The sequence below is a fragment of the Anabrus simplex genome, chromosome 4, assembly GCF_040414725.1.
Source record: "Anabrus simplex isolate iqAnaSimp1 chromosome 4, ASM4041472v1, whole genome shotgun sequence".
In the NCBI taxonomy this organism is placed as follows: Eukaryota; Metazoa; Arthropoda; class Insecta; order Orthoptera; family Tettigoniidae; genus Anabrus; species Anabrus simplex.
The window spans coordinates 201070077-201090111 of record NC_090268.1 but is presented as its reverse complement, the minus strand read 5'-3'; the positions used below and the strand labels follow the sequence as shown (position 1 = coordinate 201090111).

Sequence of the window (20035 nt, the reverse complement as noted above, 5' to 3'; positions counted from 1 at the left end):
TTATCCAGACTATCGTTAAATTGAGACAAATTTTAGATTGAATTAATGGAATTAATGGCGCGGGCAAATATTTTATCATTATAGAGGTGATTATAGTCATATCAGTAATCGTTGTATGGAGATTTCACTGTTTATATACATATATATTACATAACTAGAGTTCTTAGAGGAAGAATGAAAACTCCAGTTAAAACAGACTGTATAATAACTGCAACATATTTCACAGGCTCTAACAGTAGCAGATACAACAATCAGTATAAGGACTGTAGCAAAATATATATATGATTTAACAACCTGTGAAAAAAAAAAAGGGCTAATAAGGGTCCGCCAGTCAATACAATTGATTTACACAATTACTAATTTAATTTATATATTAATTATGTAAATCAATTGGATTGATTGGCAGATATTTATTAGCCCAGTTTTCTCACAGGTTGTTAAATCATTAGTAATATGGATCTAACAGGAAGCGAAAATGGTCAAGTTCATCAACACAAAGTACATCAGTACTGAAGATAGAATTAAGAACAACCTGCATGCGTTCTTATACATTACAGATTGATAATTACTCCTACTGTCTAGTCCTGCAGTAAATACTACCTTGTACGTAACACATACGTAGTTCATTGCATCATTTTATAAATCTGTTATCTGTCATTTCGAAAAGAAAAGAAAAAAAATATTTACACAGTTCAGGACTAAGTCGGTCCACTGTTTTAGTAGCTCAGAGAACTTGCTTCTGTTCACGTGATCCTGAGCTTAATCTCATCTCTTCTATGGGGTTTCCTTTAATAATGAGGATTCAGATTAGGGGCCAGCTTTGTAGAGTCAATCGGAGCTTTGGTTTGTGATATAGCAACTCTGATTAGGAAAAACCTTGATAACTGGTTGTGAAAATATCCCAGAGTAATGTTAATAACCATTGGATTGAAAGGTAGAGTAAGTTCTACCTGGTAGGTCAAGCCCCTTCCAAAAGCTTAGTTTTGTGAACTAAATCCCCACAGAAGATCCTGCAAGAAATTAATGTGAGAGGCTGTGACAGCTATGATGATATATATGTTTTCATATGAATTACGGTAAGTTACCTTCAGAAGTGTGCATATGAAAGATCCTGGAAAACCCCTGTTTTCATTTACAGTATACAACACAGAATGGAAGGGGAAAACTGAACTAAAACTCAATTTTCATAGTACTAATTGGGTGACAGTAGAAAGTAAGGTGTTATAAATGAAAATAGATGAGTTCTCTAAGAATGTCCCATATTGCTAAGTTAACAGGCATTAACTCCTAATACATGTAAAAAAGTGCAGACAAGGTGAGCACTGCAGAACGAAAAGAAAGCGTTACAATGAATTACACGTTCAATGCACTTCGACTTCACAAATACATACCTGACAAATGCTATTATTCAAGGTTGTTGTAAATATATTGCTACAAGGCCTTTATAAATATAAAGTCCAAATATTCTGTAAGTGAACCCAATGAACCAATTTAGGCACTATGCCAATAGAAGCAAATTACAAGCGTGTAAATAGGTCTGTGTTAGTAACGTACTACATAGGTGTCTGTGATAACAAGGGGACGGAATCAACTTCAGCTCTCTACAAGCTACACCAAGGTAGCGGGGGTTAGACTAGCTTTACACAATCAGTGAGCACTTAAAATGGCCTCAAATTCGGACCCCTTACCTATCACGCTTTTTATCTGTAGGACAAGTTTCACTTCTGGGCAGAGTGCATCTGAAAGGTTTAATAGACATGTGTTAAAAAAATTATCAACAAAAGAAAGCATTGAAACCAGCTGACTTGTCAAGTCCTCTTGTCAATCAAATTCTGGTTTCCAAACTTTCACTTTTATGACTAAAAAATACTAAACATATCTTCTGCCTACAACCTACTGTATAGTGATGCTATGCTAAATGGTGAACTACATCACAGACTTATTGTACAGTGTGTAAGGGTCAGCTTCATAAGCACTTATAGGATACATTGCAATACTTAATTAATATCATGTAGACAGGGTATAGGAGGAGGTTCTTTTTATTACAAAGCCAAGGATTATACAGGGTGAAGTAAACCCAATGCACCGAGGAATTTCATGGGCTGTAGGAGGTCCTGTTTGACAGCCAGGGGCTGGGATCTTTATGCCAGTTATAGTAGCTTCCCCCCCACCCGAGAAAAAACAACAGCAGTTTTCCACTCGCTGCCAGCTAGCTGAGCGCTTGTATCTGAATAGAAATGATGTGTTGCAGCAAAAATGGGAGGCACAACAACAAATATTTCTTACTGAAACATATCTTTTATAGAAAAAGTCATATAAAAAATACTAACACAATTGTCATAACACAATTTTCATAGATGCTATGTTGAGGCTTTTCGTCCAACACAAAGTACTGTCTAGCTGAAAAGACTATTCAAAGTATTCAATTCAGAATGGAAATTATGGCTCTCCTCAGTGCGAACATGTGTGCTGTTGGTCACATGGGACCTTCACCAGCCTGTGAGGTTTTCCTCTCCCTATATGATGTGGATTTAATATGCCTACCTGCAAGGTTTTTGTCCCTTATGATGAGGATAGTTATGAAGATGACAGAGTTGACAAAAGCAGAAGAAATGTCCCTCCTTTTTTTTTTAAAGGATGATTTCAAAACATGGAAAAACATAGGACCAAGAAAGAAATTAATGTGGACAAAAAAATACTAAAGAAAAAGATTTGCAACACTAGCAAGTGGAAGCAATAACAAACTTGACCCTCTTCTTGGGATTCTGTTCCACATTATAATTTGTAAGCCCTCACGAACCTCACTTATATCTGGAATGATAAGAGACTTTCTATTCATTCTGGGGTCTCAGAAGCAACCAGTCCATCTCTTGAGCACAGAATATTTCCAATTTCTTAACTCAAAATAATTAACAGAAGTTATATAAATGCACTCAGAACAAAGCTTCAGAAACATTTAACATGACCTATATATCATAAGAGACAAAGAGCACAGGCAACTGCTGAAATTTATATTATCCTTTGATGCCTATTTAGATAATACTGCAACATGAAAAGGTAAATGTGTAAGGGAGAAAAAAAGGCCTATTTCTTTTAGTCAAAATTATTATAAATGAAGAAAAGAAGGATATTCTATTCTCAAGAGATAGAACGTTTTATTTGCATACCAGCAAAATGGCTGAACTGACAAATTTCTGCAGTCTAAAGCAGTAAAACAAGATGACTGGCATAAAACTATGTCGTATATATGCAAACTCTTTTAGATGCAACCTATCCCATTAGTGCTTACAATGCTATGTTCCAAAAATAAATTTGATCAAATCAGTAGGATGAAGTAGGGCTTATTTAAGGAGATGAAGTGGTTAACTACAGATCTAAAAGACCCTTTTTACTACACTAGAATTGCTTTTTGTTATTATTTTCTTCCTCAACACAATAGCTGCCTTCCATCATACTATTATCCAGAAAAATTCCATAATATCAACTTGCACTGAATACAGACACAGAAAAATAAGTTGGGTGTGGGTATATTTGTAGCAGTAGTCCAGTAATAATATGTCATTGACCCTTTCCTTCCACAGAAATATAGTGACACACTGCAGCACAAGAATGTTTCCCGTGATGTCATAGTCATGTTGAGTGTAGGAGTATTATTTCAGGCAGCCAGCATAATAGGCAAAAATAAAAATTTAAAAATAACTCATCACAAAATCCCACCACGATGTGATTGTGAAATTTACACAAAATAAATGAGTGAATTGTCTGTTCTTCCTATCTTCTCTTCCAAAGACACATCTTCATTAATCCCAAACAGATGACAAAATCATTAATCAACATACACCTTTTTTTTTTTTTTTCATCCTTCATTAAAATGTCTTGCTCACCTCTGTACCATCAACTCATTCTACCATATTGTATCCAAAACTTGGATAACAGATGAATTAATTTTCATAAACAAACAAGCACATTGAACGTTAGGTAGACATGGTTCAATTATTCGTAACTAGCAATCACACCTTCACAAATAATAAGCAAGTGCAATAAGCAAGCAATCAAGCAGAAAATTACGACCACAGCATTGTATTTGTGATTGGAGATTAGTCTGGATAACCTTTGTACCTTCACTGATTAAAAAGTAATAAGCAACTTCTTTGTTAAAAGTTCTCTCCTTCAGAATAAATTTCATAATAAAGTACAGTTAGATAAATAACAGTGCATAGTAAGTCACTTATGAAAGAAGATACTCCCTTCCATACTAACATGAGTTTCTGATATTACCCAGTTTGCAGATAGGATTGATTTAATGATATGCTTTAAAGTTGTAAGTGAAATAGTAAAACATTCCAAATTATTGTCACTTTTAGCATTTGTCCTCCGTGAAAGCAAAGGTATAGTTTATTCACTCTTCTTTTAGCAACAGGAGAGGAAAATACATTCTCTTACTTTTTTGATAATCACCAAAAAATATATTCATGGTGCTAGTCAACAAATTTGTCTTGTATACCCACACCACAACTATATGACATAGGAACTTTTAACAGACTGGTTTAAACTACTATGATAAAGGAAGAAAGATACAAATGGAAGGCAGAAACATCAGAATGCAAAAATCTGACACACTCGCAAACACACACAACATGCAGGGTGCACATTTTCAGCAATAAGATCAGAAGGAAAGGAAATCATAAGCCTTGATGGAAAAAGACAGTGTGGATAGGATAACTATTCTCTGTTCAATAGAGATGGGCCGAGCTAGCTCTTTTGCACCCTCTTCCAACTGGGAATTGTTCAAATAAGTCTGTCTGCCTGTGAGCTGTTTAAGCTTCCAGAAGGGAGCTGAGAAATCATGATAGTTCTCTATTCTCCAATATTGTGATATAGTTAAAGTTTCACAACAATGAGGGCATCAGAATATCCTCTCCAGTAGTCACTTGACACTTGGACAGATTAGAATGAATGGCATTCTTCAAATAATATATGCATTGGTGGCAACATTTACTAAATAATTGCTGGCCATGGGAGTAACCCAACACCACGCAGGCAGTTCACATGAGAGGTAACAAGAGCATGCAGGATGTCCAAGATGTACCGTTGTGCCATCAGAGTTCCCTCAATCACTACCAGCCGTGACCTGAGAGTCATACCCGATAGCTCCCCACACCATGATGCCAGGAGTAACACCGCTTTGCCTCTCCAAAACACTGGAAGAATGGGACCTCTCCTCAGGTTACTGTCATACACTCTCAGACAATGGTCATCCAGAGTAGTGCAGAACCGTGATTCACTGCTGAACGGAATGCAACGCCATTCATCAGCAGTCCATGCTTCCCGGTCACTGCACTACTCCAAACACAGCCATTTGAGTTATGGTGTTAACAGCAGCCTAAGCATGGGACGATAATTCCCTAGTGCGGCTGCTGCTAGTCTGACCAATGGTGTGGGATGACACAGAATGATGCAGGGAGTCCATTACTTGTTCCTGGATGACATGCACAGATGTGAAGAGGTTACGATGTGCTTGGTACACAATAAGGCGATCCTTCCTTGTGGTGGTCAGACGTAGTTGACCAGAACATTTACGACGCATATGCTTGCCCTACATTCCCATGCAGTCCATCATCGGGCCACTGTCACATCCGAATGCCCCACTAATCTGGATGTTTCACAATTCAACCAGTTGGCCAAATAGAGACCCACAATGAGGTCCCTTTCAAACTCTGTCATGTGATGATAGCGCTGTCTCACGAGTATGCGGCGTCTCCGTATCCTTCACAGAGATCACTCAACATCTGACGCTGTTCACACCCTTTATATACCCTACCTGGCCTGGTAAGAATACTAAACAAGAAGAATACTAATGCACTCTGGTGGCTGTTCTAGCTATCACAAAGCAGTGCAACTCTCATTTACATACCTGCTGATGGTGTGTACGAACTTACATTGACATCCAACCATTTTAAATTTTTTTTTTTCTTTTTTTCTTTTTCTGGGTGCTTCAATTTTTCTGTTAGGCAGTGTGTGTCACATGATTGCCTGAAGCATGCTATTGGCCAAAACGATAGTGAAAGACGATGAAATGAGCTAACTCTTTTTAGAACTCAAGTTCACGATACAATCAACACATTCATAAGTTAATGACTCTTAACTGAACAACTAGCTCTCAAATAAGCTGTTCAAAATAGTTTGTTCCGTCATGAACATCCCATCACTACTGTTTACTACTGGATGACGTTAGGAGCTTTGAATGACATCAAGGTGGAAGGTGAGAAGACAATTTAGAAGTAAAGCAATCACCAAAATGTAATGCAAGGGATATAGGGACATCTTTGTTTCTAATGAGTTAACTTCTTCTATTAAGCTATAGATAAAAGAGATGATCTTCCTTGCTCAGCTGTAACATTTGAGGTTACATAATACTTCTATGTAATAATGTTACAAACAATTCAGTTCTGCAAATTTGCATTAATTTTGATGGCACAGATCCATCAGTTATCTTCATAAGAAAGAAATCTGTGTGGTTTTGACTTCATTTTTTCAGTTTCAACAAGGAGGAGACAAAGTGTTTCTAGTATGGATAGAACCATGCAAATGAAAATGGTATAAAAATGAATATGAGGGAAGGGCCATAAGAATTATGTGTAAGGACAGAGAATATAAGAGATTTGATCATAATACTGAATGTGCCCACGCCCAGTGAACCAATTACTACTAACTTATACACACTGTTCACCTCTGGGCTATATGTTCCTCCGATGAATTTTGTTGCAACCGGCCTGCGAGATCAAAATTTACTAATGGACGGACGGACAGTGACCTCGTAAACCAATTTTCTTTTCTTACATTTCTGAAACCAAGCTAAAAATATGTTAAAGAGAACAGATCATATTTCTATACTCTTAAGAATATTTATATCATGATCAAAAGAAATAATATTCCATTGTTTGTCAGGAAAACATATTACATAAACAGAATACATAACAAGGTATTATAAATGAAATCTATATACATCACTGAGAAATAAACAGTCTCCAAATCAAATAAATAAGATACAAGTGATATACTGATTCAAAGACATTTTTATAACAGTTACTTGATTACAAGAAGCTGTCTTTATGAAATAAAGCATAGCAGGTGGAAGAGCTGGTGTGATATCTTTACATTTGATCCCTAAGCCAACCTTGGTTTCCAGCACTGGCAAAAACAGATTGTGGATGATTATGATGAATGGCAGAACTTGGAAAGTTTTCATTATATCAGATACAGAATGTTAGGCAACTTTCCAGTGATCATTTGTCAGGTTTCAATTCACGTAAACTACGCAGTTATTCCATACTTTGGAATATGTTTCATGTTTCTCTTTAAAAAAATAAATAAAATAAAAACTCACTACCACAAGAAAGAATCATCAATATTCAAGGGGAAAGGAATGGAAAAGATGTCCCAGGTATTGAAAGGTACAATTTCCCACAAAAGAGAATGAATATTCTAGATCGCTATCATAAATCATGACCCATGACAAACTCATCACATAAGCTTTCTGGACCTTTGATACAAAGACGTAGGAACTGGAAGACAGACGACATGAAGTAAACAAATTTGAACACGAGAACTGTGCTCTCCTCCTCGTTACTTACTAGCGATATTGTTACACTATTAGCATTACTATTAGCAGAGCTATAGAATTTACAAGGAGAAATCACAACTTCCCTTCACCCAGCTATGCATAATTAATGCTCTCTCACAAAAGTATTTGTGAAAGATATTCAACAGATGAGCAATCAAAGTTTCTTTAATGATTAAATCACATAAACAAAAGTCATAAATTAAAAGTGAATACCCAAGTACAAATTAAATTAAGTTATAATTGTAATCCATACCTTTTGAGTTTCTACAACTGTCATCATTATCATCCTCATCATCATTTTCCAATATAGAGAGGAAGCACATCAACTACAGGAAAAAATAGTCATGAAGCTGGGAGCCTCGTTCAGAAGGTAAATTGAAGAATGCATATGGCTATTACAATGTCGTTATAAAAGGCCTTACTTACGGTTACTAGCTCAAGTCAAAGGCTTGGAAGTAGAAGCCTCACCCACACCTGCTAGAGAGGAATCCATGTTACCTCCGCATGGGTGATACAGTGGTTCAGATGAAATGGGTGCTGGTGATTGAGGTGAAAACTCACTGTGGTGTGCTGGAACCAACACATCACTTTGCTGTACGTAGCCTGAACGAGCCGCGGGTTGGGAACGGGGCGAACCCAACCTAGGGGGAACCCATGGCTGTGAACTCAGTCACGGGAATGCCAAGTGAGAACCACGCGAGTAGGTCTACTGAAGGTGGAACAAACCTGGTCGGGTTCGGGCCAGGGGCGGACTGCTGGATGGATGGCTGAGGGGCGTGGCACCTGCTACGGAGAGCCTGAGTTGCGGGAGGACAATGTCTAGGCGGAATGTCTCATCATGGATGGTGAGAACGCCGCTCACAACCCTAGAAGGGGCAAATATCCTATGTCATATGGAACCAGGGTCGTTCCAAATGGACCACCCAAACAAATACCAAGGGAAGCTATGGAAGCTCCAAAAGAGCAGGTCCAGCAGCAGGCCCAAGAGGAGAATATGGAGACAGAATTCCTAGAAGGGACTTCAAATCTGAAGCAGAAGCAACAGGAAAACAGACTTCTGGACAAAAGGAAACAAGAGATTTCACTGAGGAAGACCTGAAGATATAGGCATTGAAACTAAATAGGATGCATATAGATAGACCACCTTCCACAAGTGCCTACTACAAGGAAAAGAAGGAGGCCAACTTTTAGACACTAAAAATAGGAAGTTTTAATTCTTGGATTTCATCACATATATTATACCACGGTCTAGGTGAAAAAAGGTCAGGATAAAAGGCATACATATCTACAGTTACACTGTGATTTGACCATTAAATTTAATATCTTAAACTAAGAAAACATAAAAATGGTTGCAAGAAAATGTACTTAATCATTCTAATGTATGATACATATGAATAATAATATTTATGTCACACCAACACATGCAACAAAACGCATGATACTGTATTTTCTTGCGTAATTAACACACTTTTTTGACAAAAAATACAGGCGAAAACTTTGATGTGTAAATTATTCAAGGAATTCAGATATTTAAAAACTATTTACAATTTATTGATTTACATTTAAAAGATACATCAAATATAATATAAACACAACTGGTCCAACTCAACTGCAGTTATCGTCATTTGGCGTAAAATTCCAGCGTGAGATCAATAAGGGCACATCAGGTAAGTGAGACACGTGGGTTTGAAGTACCGACACTGGAAAATATTCTTCCAGTTACGAGCTAACAATGCGACCTGAAGTGAAATAAACATGAACTAATAAAAGTACAATTCATGTAATGTCGTAACAATGACACACCGGCAAAAAAAAAGAAAAAAAAAACAAAAAACTGTTGAACACGAGAAGGGCCGGGCATCGAAGGAGGAACGCTGCTAGATTACCCCAAACTGTTCGTATCCAATCTTGTACGAGTGATGTGTCCCTCCACCCTTTTTCTTGAATAAGAACGTGGATCACTCATGGAAATTTTGATTTAGGCATTGTTTTTCGTTTTAGAACAATGTAAGGTGCAAGCTTTCTGCCATCAGCTGTTACAGCAAACGTTGCAGTGCATCGCTGTTTTTCACTTCCAGTAGCACGTACGATAACACCCGATATTCCTTTCTTATAGATTGTTAGACTTTGTGGCATATGGAAAGTGATTGGCGTCTGATCTGCGGTTCCTATTTGGGAGATCAAATATTCCTTCACTTTACGCTTCTCAATCACAAAGCGATGAAAATGGTTGAAATCATTCGTCATTTTTTGTCATAATGTTGTTCTTCGTCGAAGAGAAAGTCCATTTCTCTTCATATAATTAATCAAGCCTCGGCTAACCTTCAAATTCGAGACATTGATTCTATATGCAGCAACTATTTCTCATTCTTTAAAATACAGCATTTCGTGAGAAACAGCTTATCCAACGTTGAGTAACAAAATCATATACTTAAGCAGATCCTCCTCTACTTGCCGCTTTTTGGTCTGCAAAATGCTTTGAGAGATTTGTTGGTCACTTGAAGTGCACTTCTCTGTTACTATGGTAGCGCATGTTGCATTTGGACACTGAATACTTGCTGCCCGCTGCCCTATTCCCGTATGTTTCAGCGTAACTGATCACTGCGAGTATGTATGATTCAATATTACTCAAATACTGTAGACTAACAGAATGTCCCGTACCCGAAACACTCGTAAAATGTGTTTGTATCAGACTGGAATAGAGCGTCACTAGTCACTTCTGGGCTGATTCACTGAACTAATGCAGTGAGATTTCCTGCCAGCTAATAATAGCACGTTGCCTTTTATTTGGAATGTCCGCTTTCGCAATAGGATGGCTGCTACTTGAGTAATTGACATCTTTATTTCGAAACGCATCCAGAACTGCGTGATGGATTTTTGAAGTTGTGGGTGCGTCAAATACATGAACATTTCTTTTTCTCCACTTTGGACCAAAAAATATTGGGATGTGTAAATTATGAAAGGGCGTTAATTATGCGAGAAAATATGGTAGTATCCTTTATCAGACGGTAAAATGAACGGAAATTTATAGGTTCTTTGAACATTTGGAGATAACGTTTGTTATATTTTTTGGCCATAATAAGAAGAGGAAATACCAGAAACTGTCATCGACACAACCCCCCTTAAAACATTCAACTCATTAAAATTATGCACTTATATACGCAAAACTACCACATACAAAACAATTCAATATATCTCACACATTATTAACATACGACTTTGAGAGAAGGGGAAAGCATACAAATGCAAGAAAAATCACGTGGCCTGCAAATCCAACGAGACTACGCACAGAAACGATGTCAACAGTGCGTAGACAACACAATAACAAACTCATCCTATCGTCCCGATTAACTGAGTTGCTAGCGCACACTAGTCTCTCTTGCTTGCAGGACGATTGCCGCCCCGAATCCCCAGCTGTATAAAGCGCTCGCGCTGCTGTGGTGAGCAGGAAACACGATACACGAAGGCGAAGGACGAAACACTTGCAAAATAAAGCATCAAATCAATACGCTTGAAAATGAGGTTTCGTAAATTACACAAGCACGTAAGAATTTATCCTAGGGGAAAAGTATTGGCTGCACTAGAGGTTATATTGGTCAAAAATAGGAAGAAGTAAACATAAATCGGAAAATCGGAAGAAGAGTTCAAAAACGGAAAGTTTCTGGGTAAATCATAAGGGTTGGCAGGTATGAAGAAGGTGAGGAAAGAAGCCAAGATAGCGGCTGGGACTTGGGTCGAAAAGAAGACAAGGAACAGGGATCGGCGAGACGCTATGCCAATGACTATGCCCAAAAGGCCAAGGTCGGAGGAAAGCACGCCATCAAGTTCGGCTACAAAACCACCCTCCAAGAAACAGAAGGAAGAAATAGTCATGTCCTTCTCAGAAAGACTATCCTCAGTTACGGTCACAATAGCACCTAAGACCTTTCCAGATGGAAAACTCAAGGAGGAGGACATGACTGAATTGTCATCTGCTCTGATAGCACAAATGAAGCCGCTGTCAGACGGATGTCTGCCAGGCTTCCTTGTGTCACCAAAGCTGGAAAGTGGAGCTATGGTACTGATCTGTGCAAATCCACAAACTAAATGTTGGCTGGAACAGACAGTATCAAATTGTAACCCATGGAAAGGGGAGACCCCAGAGGTGGCGGACTCAGAAGAGGTGCTGAACATGACCAAGGTCATCACCAAGTTCCCACCTCCTTTTGAAAGTGCAAGATGTTCTTGTCAGAATCGATCAGCAAAAGACCAAACTTCTAACACAAGAGTGGAGAGTGCTGAATACCACTTCAATCGACAAGACAGGAAGGACAGACATTTTGGTGACAGAGACTTTGAAGAGCTCAAAAAGAGAAGCCTTAGGCTAAGCTTCTTTTTTTTTTTTTTTGGCTAGGGGCTTTACATCACACCGACACAGATAGGTCTTACGGCGACGATGGGATAGGAAAGGCCTAGGAGTTGGAAGGAAGCGGCCGTGGCCTTAATTAAGGTACAGCCCCAGCATTTGCCTGGTGTGAAAATGGGAAACCACGGAAAACCATCTTCAGGGCTGCCGATAGTGGGATTCGAACCTACTATCTCCCGGATGCAAACTCACAGCCGCGCGCCTCTACGCGCACAGCCAACTTGTCGGTTAGGCTAAGCTTGGACTTGGGCAGATCAAGTTTCAGGTTATCACGGGAAAAAACGAAACCCAATGTTGATAAAGATGGTGCTGAAGGTCCTTCAGGCCAATCTTCAGCATAAAAGAGCAGCTGTGGCCAATTTTGCCAGGAAGTTCAAGTCCAGGGCTATTGACGTGGCCCTTATTCAAGAGCCTTGGATAGTCAAGGGCAGAGTAGCAGGACTGGCGGAATCTGGAGGTAAGCTGATGTACGATACAACATTGGAAATACCCAGAACATGTCTTCTTGTGAACAAGAAACTAAAATGTCTTATCTTGCAGGAACACTGTTCAGGGGACTTAACCGTGGCCAAGATTTAACTTGGAAATTGGGAGGGACCCAGAGAAATAACCATAGGCTCTGCGTACCTCCCATATGACTCAACTAATATGCCCCCATCAGAATAAGTTGAGAACCTAATTTGCAACGCAAAGAGGAAAGGCGAACACCTAGTCTTTGGAGTAGATGCAAATTCACACCACATGGCATAGAGCAGCATGAACTGCAATGCAAGAGGAGAGTCTTTACTCAAGTTTATTATTGGAACTGAGTTGATGATACTAAACCTAGGAAACAAGACTACATTTATAAATAAAAATTGTAGGGAGGCAATAGACATTACACTAAGCACTATGCATATTGCAAACTTTATCAATGACTGGAAGGTGCTGGAGGAACCATCATTGGCAGACCACCAGCACATCCAATTTGCAATAGATGCGAGACTATGTGAGATTGAGATTTACAGAGACCAAAAAAGAACTAAGTGGGATAGATACAGAGAAGTTCTAGGGAAGGCTGTACAAAAAATTTCAAATAAAGTGAGAGGACAGAAAGAATTGGATGAGGCTGTGGAACTATTAGAAGAAGAGGCCATTATAGACTCATTCCATGACAATTGTCCTCTCAAAGGAAAGAAAAACATGAAAAAAGTAAGTTGGTGGTACAACAAACTAGCCAAAAAGGAAAAAAAAAAAGTTATTTCTTTTACGTCCCACTAACTACTTTTACGGTCTTCGGAGACGCCGAGGTGCCGGAATTTAGTCCCGCAGGAGTTCTTTTACGTGCCAGTAAATCTACCGACACGAGGCTGTCTTATTTGAGCACCTTCAAATACCACCGGACTGAGCCAGGATCAAACCTGCCAAGTTGGGGTTAGAAGGCCAGCGCTTTAACCGTCTGAGCCACTCAGCCCGGCCCAAAAAGAAAAAAGAGGTTAGGATGTTGTACAGAATATCATCTAGAAATGGTATGTGGGACGTACATCATAGGAAACTCACCGAGTATAACCTAGAGATACGGAAAGCAAAAAGAAAATCTTGGTGACTGTTCTGTGAGAAAGTTGAATCACACACTGAAACAGCAAGGCTCCAGAAGGTTCTGAAAGCAACCCATATAAATTAAGCAGGGACACTGGAGAAACCAGATGGGTCATTAACTAAGGCAGGGAAGGACATACTGGAGGTACTAATGGCATGTCACTTTCCTGAGGCAGAGAGGATGACAGAAGAAGAAACGGTTGGAACAGAGACCAGAATTCGAAGAGCAGACTGGAAATGTGCCAACAGAGTAATAAAACATAACCAAGTAAAATGGGCAATCAACAAGTTTCATCCTATAAAGGCTCCGGGGCCAGATGAAATACTTCCGATACTCCTACAGGAAGGGCGGGAGACACTCGTCAATTTTCTGACGGACCTCTTCAGAGGTAGTCTAGCTTTAGGGTACGTGCCGAAATCATGGTCTGAAGCTAAAGCAGTATTCACACCTAAGCTTGGAAGGGCAAATTATGACCAAACCAAAGCATACAGACCATTATGTTTAACCTCCTTCTTACTGAAAGCAATGGAGAAAATTCCGGATAAATATATCAGAATGGTGCAACTGAACTCAAAATTATATGAAAAATCAGTTTGCATATAGACCAGGCAGACCCACTGAAGTAGCACTCCACCCATTGGTCTGTAAACTAAGGAAAGCCTAGAATATAAAGAAATTGCACTGGCGGCATTTCTAGATTATACCACCATCTTGACCCATGACGACTTGGCTATGAACATGGACATTCTCAAGGTTTTCGATTTAGACAGTTGTTATAAGGAGGCTGTGTACCTGATCTTGTTGTATTTAATTATGAAGGTTTACGTTTGTAAAATAGTCTGTTGACAGTGCAAGTGGAATTTGCTCAGTGTAGCTGTATCTTGTGCTTCGTAAACAAACAAACAAACAAACAAACAAACAAACAAATAATAAATAAATAAATAAATAAATAAATAAATAAATAAATAAATAAATAAATAAATAAATAAATAAATATAGAAGGAGCCTTCAGGAATACAACCTATGACTCTATGATCAAAGCATTGGAAAAGAGCAAGATGAATAAAATCGTCGTTAAATGGATTAAATTCATGTTAAACGGAAGGAAGATAAAGGCAACCCTGTTTGAAGAAACGCTGACGGTTATACCCACCTGAGGCTGTGCACAGGGAGGAGGTCTTTCTCCTCTGCTGTGGAACCTCGTGGTGAATAAAATCATAGGCATGCTCAATGAACAGGGTTTTTATACACAAGGATATGCAGATGACCTAGTGATTGTGGTACAAGGTAAGGTGATGAGTGTTATCCAGGACCTCATGCAAAGATCACTTAACCTTGTGGAGAACTGGTGACGGGAAGAACAACTATCAGTCAACCCGAACAAGATAACTCTGGTCCCTTTTACAAGAAGGAAACAATAAGAGGGAAAGAGATCACTGAAGCTCTTTGGGCAAGAAATATATATGGAAGAACAGGCACTGCACCTAGGTGTAGTGTTAGATAAAAATCTAACCTGAAATCCACATATAGAAAGGAACATAACCCGGGCCAAGAACTTGCTGTATGCATGTAAGAGATCCTTTGGGAAGACATGGGGCCTAAAACCATCAGTGGTAATGTGGATATACACAATGATCATTAGACCGTTGATGGCCTATGCTGCAATCATCTGGTGGCAGAAAGTAAGTTAAGGAAAAGTCAGCAGTAGATTAAATAGCCTACAGAGAATGGCATGCATATCCATAACTGGGGCTATGAGAACTACGCCGGCAGAAGCCTTGAATACTTTACTAGACCTCCCATCACTATGCAATTTCATAAAAGGACAGGCTAGAATGATTTCATATAGATTGGCACAGAGTGCTGGAATGCACAAAGACCCAATCTAGGACACTGTAAAATTAACAGAGTAATAACAGAGGAAGTTCTACACATGCCTTCCGATTACATGATAGCAAAGTACAACTTTGAAAAACCATTTGAGACCCAGATATTTAAAAAAAGAAGACTGGGATATTAACAAGTGAAATACTGATAGAGAAGATATAGTGTGGTGGACTGATGGCTCAAAGACTAAGAATGGCACAGGATGAGGGATCAACGGGGGAAGACCTGAGTTCAGATGAGCCTGGGCAGACACACTACAGTCTTTCAAGCTGAAGTGATAGCTATCACAACATGTCTTGAAGAAAATCTGAAAATGAACTATAGGAATAAGAACATTTTCATTTTTATGGACAGCCAAGCAGCCATTAAGGCACTAGAGGCAGTCCGGATAATATCCAGAATTGTATAGTATTGCCACTCACTTCTCCTGAAGCTGTCAAAAGTACAACATTGTCAAAATAATATGGGTATCAGGACATGCAGGTATAGAAGGAAATGAAAAGGCAGATAAACTGGCCAGGAAAGGGGCAGAAACACATTTTGTAGGCCCAGAACCTGCACGCGGGATTTCCTATGGACAAGCCCGACACTACATAGGACAATGGGTACAAAAGAAACAAATGGAAAACTGGAAAAATACTCTAGGATGCACGCTTGCAAAGGAACTGATAAAAGGACCAAACAAGAAGCATACTAAAGAACTGCTGAAACTTAGCAGAGAAAATATAAGATGGGTAGTAGGACTGTTGACAGAACACTGCCATCTGAAAAAACACCTACATAGAATTGGAGTAATAAGAGATAATATATGTAGGAAATGTAATGAAGCAGAGGAATCAGCTGAACACATACTCTACAAATGTGAGGCGCTGGGTACAATCAGACTATCCACTCTAGGACTACTGGGTGAACAGAGATAAAAAATCCAAGAAGACCCAATAAGAATAACCTGCAGCTTTGTGAAGGGAGCAGGTATATCTAGGTGGGAATGAAGGAAAAACATGATAGCAAAAGGTCTTAGAGGTCGATGCTAATTAGGAACTAATATTTAGAGGCCTCATGAATAATAATAATAATAATAATAATAATAATAATAATAATAATAATAATAATAATAATAATAATAATAATAATAAGAAGAAGAAGAAGCAGAAGAAGAAGAAGAAGAAGGTCTTACTTCTGTGTCAGTAGTAAAGCCTATCTTAGACAATAGTTGCTGTTAGCACTGCTTGGAATAGCAGACGTGGCTGTGCTTGAATGATCACAAGCACAGACGTAGTCATGTTGGGCTGGATACCAACCTGATAGATACAGAACTGTACTGAGGCTTGTGGCTACTCTGTAACTCAGAGTAGTCATTTACTGGTATGGGTGCTGGACATCATGATGATTGGTCAACAACATTAGTAACAACGAAGACAAAGGAAAGGATGATCACCATCCTGATCAACATTAAGATATATATGTCCAACCCTTGTCCCATTTCCCTATGGAATCAGGTATAAAGTGAGACGAATCTTCATAGCAAGTTTATAAGACCGGATGCCCTTGCTGACATCAATTTCATCAGCGGAGTTAATGAAATGAAATGAATGATGTGATATATGATAGTAGCAAGGGAGAGGGTGAAACTCTGTACTGGCACATAGCCTACTCCTGTTGAATAGTCAGAAATCTAGCGATTAGAAATTGTATACTACCACCTCTCCTACCCTGCCAGCCAACATTCTGATGGTGAAATATTTTTCCACTAACGGGACTCAAACTGGCTAACCATGATGTCAGACCATGTAGACTTGACACCATAAATGATCATGGCTACCACATGGGCTAACATTATGATATAAAGGGTTGCAAGAATAAGGAAGAAAGTGAACAAACCAATGGCTCACCTTCTGGGACTTAAAGATCAGCTATCCATTTTGGGTTGTGGTTGCATATGGACAATACATAACACTCGCCCTGGCATCTGCCTTTTTTAAAAATGTATAACAGTCTCCAGAGGTATTTAATGGTGGGATTAACTGGTTCCAAATCAACTCAATTACTGCAATGGAAACGATCCTAACTGAACGTATTGAAATGAAAACGGGGAGTACACCTAACCCTCTCTGCTCTGCCCTAAAGAAACATTCATGACACCCTATCCTTCTAGAATGCTTACCACTAATATTTAAAAAATGTGGGTTAACGTATTAGTAACCTTGCCCGTAGATTCTATGGGCTTCCGTTCTTTTGAAATTGTTCAAACCTGTAACTTTCATGGGCTTGAGCATAATACTGATTTAATTTAAAATCCTTGTCCACAATTTTTAAGGGCTGTTATAGCTTCATGCTCATAGTAGTATGCAGTAAAATATTCTGCCACTAGATGGCACTCTATACCAGTTTTCATTTATTTTTCATGAATCAAGGATTCAGTGCAGAAGCAGAAGAATATAATGTATCATCTATGATTGTAGTAGTAAAGATGGCATCAAAAGGCTAAGAAAATAGGAAATACAGTAGTTTATAAAGAGGGAATTAAATGGCTGACAGTGATAGATAAATTGGGAGGTAGCAGTTATGTGTTTGAAGGTTTCGTAATGTTAATGATTTTGGGTAGGCCTAAATTGTAACGTTTTGAATATAACTTCACAATTTAAATTGTTCATGAGGAACACAATGTACTACACACAAGAAAGCAATATGATGGCTTGTGAATAAGTTAGTAGGTAACATAATAACTTTGTTTGGTCTCTGGAAAGGCCTGGTGCAGGTCTTCTGAGTTACCCAAGGGCAAATTGCATTTCTGTGAGGATGGGACCCTACTTATGATAAATATGGCCCTGAATTACAGCCGGATGCCCTTCCAGACACCAACCCTATGTGGTGAGATGTAACCACTATTGCGTGTTTCTGTGGTGGTTGGTAGTGTGGTGTGTTGTCTGAATATGAAGAGGAGCATGTTGGGACCAACACCCAGTTCCTGAGCCAGAAAAATTAATCAGATGCAATTAAAATCCCCGTCCTGCCCACGAATCGAACCAAGGACCCTCAGAAGTGAAGGCCTCAATGCTGACCATTCAGCCAAGGAGTCTGACAAATATTCTCTAAATCTAAAACAACTAATAAGCATTTCTATCTTATACCTGCCTTAGTAGGGTAACACCAGTACTAGGAGATACCGTAGAATCCTAGTGCCGGTCCCAAGACTCCACCTACAATGTTTACTCGAGGTAGGGACCCTTCAATTTTACAAATGGGTTTTTGATGAATTTTTAAAAATAGTAAACCAAACCCCACGGCGCAATAACACCGAAGAGCCATGGCCTACCCAGCAATTACTGCTCAGCCTGAAGGCCTACAGATTACAAGATTGTCGTGCGGCCCGCACAACGAATCCTCAATAGGCGTTATTTTTGGTTTTCTAGAGCGGAGTCGCTGTCTTGCTGCCAGATAACTCCTCAATTCTTATCACATAGGCTGAATGGACCTTAGATCCAGCTAAAAATCCCTGACTTGGCCAGGAATTGAACTTGGGACCTACGGGCAAGAGGCAGGCATGCTACCCCTACACTGTGGGGATGGCTTATAAATAGTAAGGGAGATGCAATGCAAGCATTTTTAATTTCTATTGTTCACTTTATAGTTTCAATGGATCAATAATTTGAGTAATTTTACCCATTTTTCACAAATTTTAAGTCATTCACAATTTTTGTTTTATTTTGTGATTTCCTATGTAATTCAAGAGTCTTGTTGCGATTTTGGACTAAGTTTGCTATAAAAACTGTGATATATTACAGGACATGATCCAACAATCGATGTATCAATTAGTGATATCTTGCAGTTTGAGACATCGAAATTCATTCCTACACTATTTGGTTGTTTCACTATGTATATAGGTATATCACTCAGAAACATATAATGGATGTTAATTTATTTATTTTGGCACGTATAGCGTAAATATATTTGGGTATAACATCAAATGATGCCCAGAACTGTGTTAACTTGGGAAGGACTCTCAGTACCATATGGTAGTAGTGTACACATTTCGCTTTTTATATATATATATGATGGTGGCCAAAATGTGGCAACATTGCACACCACTACTGAAATATGTTCATAATTAAGAAATTAAGGGTATCAATAAGTGTGAGCACCATTACTTTCCATTTGTTGCACGTTCCTTACGGTAGCATTTTATGTTTTGCTATCAAACCTACAACTTCATATTAGAAATTGGAATAGTGGGAAGTTAAGTTTATTCATATATCAGTACAGTCTGTATAGAGATATATAGACGTAATTGCGTATTTTGAAACACTACAGTGTTTCCAGAAATTTCTGTTTATATTTTCTTTCCCCTCCAGTGGTCTTAACTTGGAGGAAGTTTCAGAAAACCTGGAAGAAGACACAGATATAAGGGACATATATACACTGAACCACCAAATGCAGCTGTGTATTCCGACGAGGATTCTGCGAGGGAGGATGAAGCTGTTTTTTTTTCTTTTACAATTTGTTTTACATCGCATCAACACAGATATGTCTTATGGTGAAG

At 38.8% G+C, this 20035-nt stretch overlaps 1 protein-coding gene across 1 annotated transcript in view; it reads right to left on the bottom strand.

Moving 5' to 3' along the window:
* Nucleotides 1-20035, bottom strand: part of Rok (Rho kinase) — a 387800-nt gene that overhangs the window by 27510 nt on the left and 340255 nt on the right. The window contains exons 28-29 of the mRNA XM_068227374.1: nucleotides 6731-6844; nucleotides 1689-1739 (exon numbers count right to left, since the gene is read on the bottom strand). Of these exons, the coding sequence (XP_068083475.1) occupies nucleotides 1689-1739; nucleotides 6731-6844 (165 nt within the window). The remainder of the gene's footprint in view (nucleotides 1-1688; nucleotides 1740-6730; nucleotides 6845-20035) is intronic.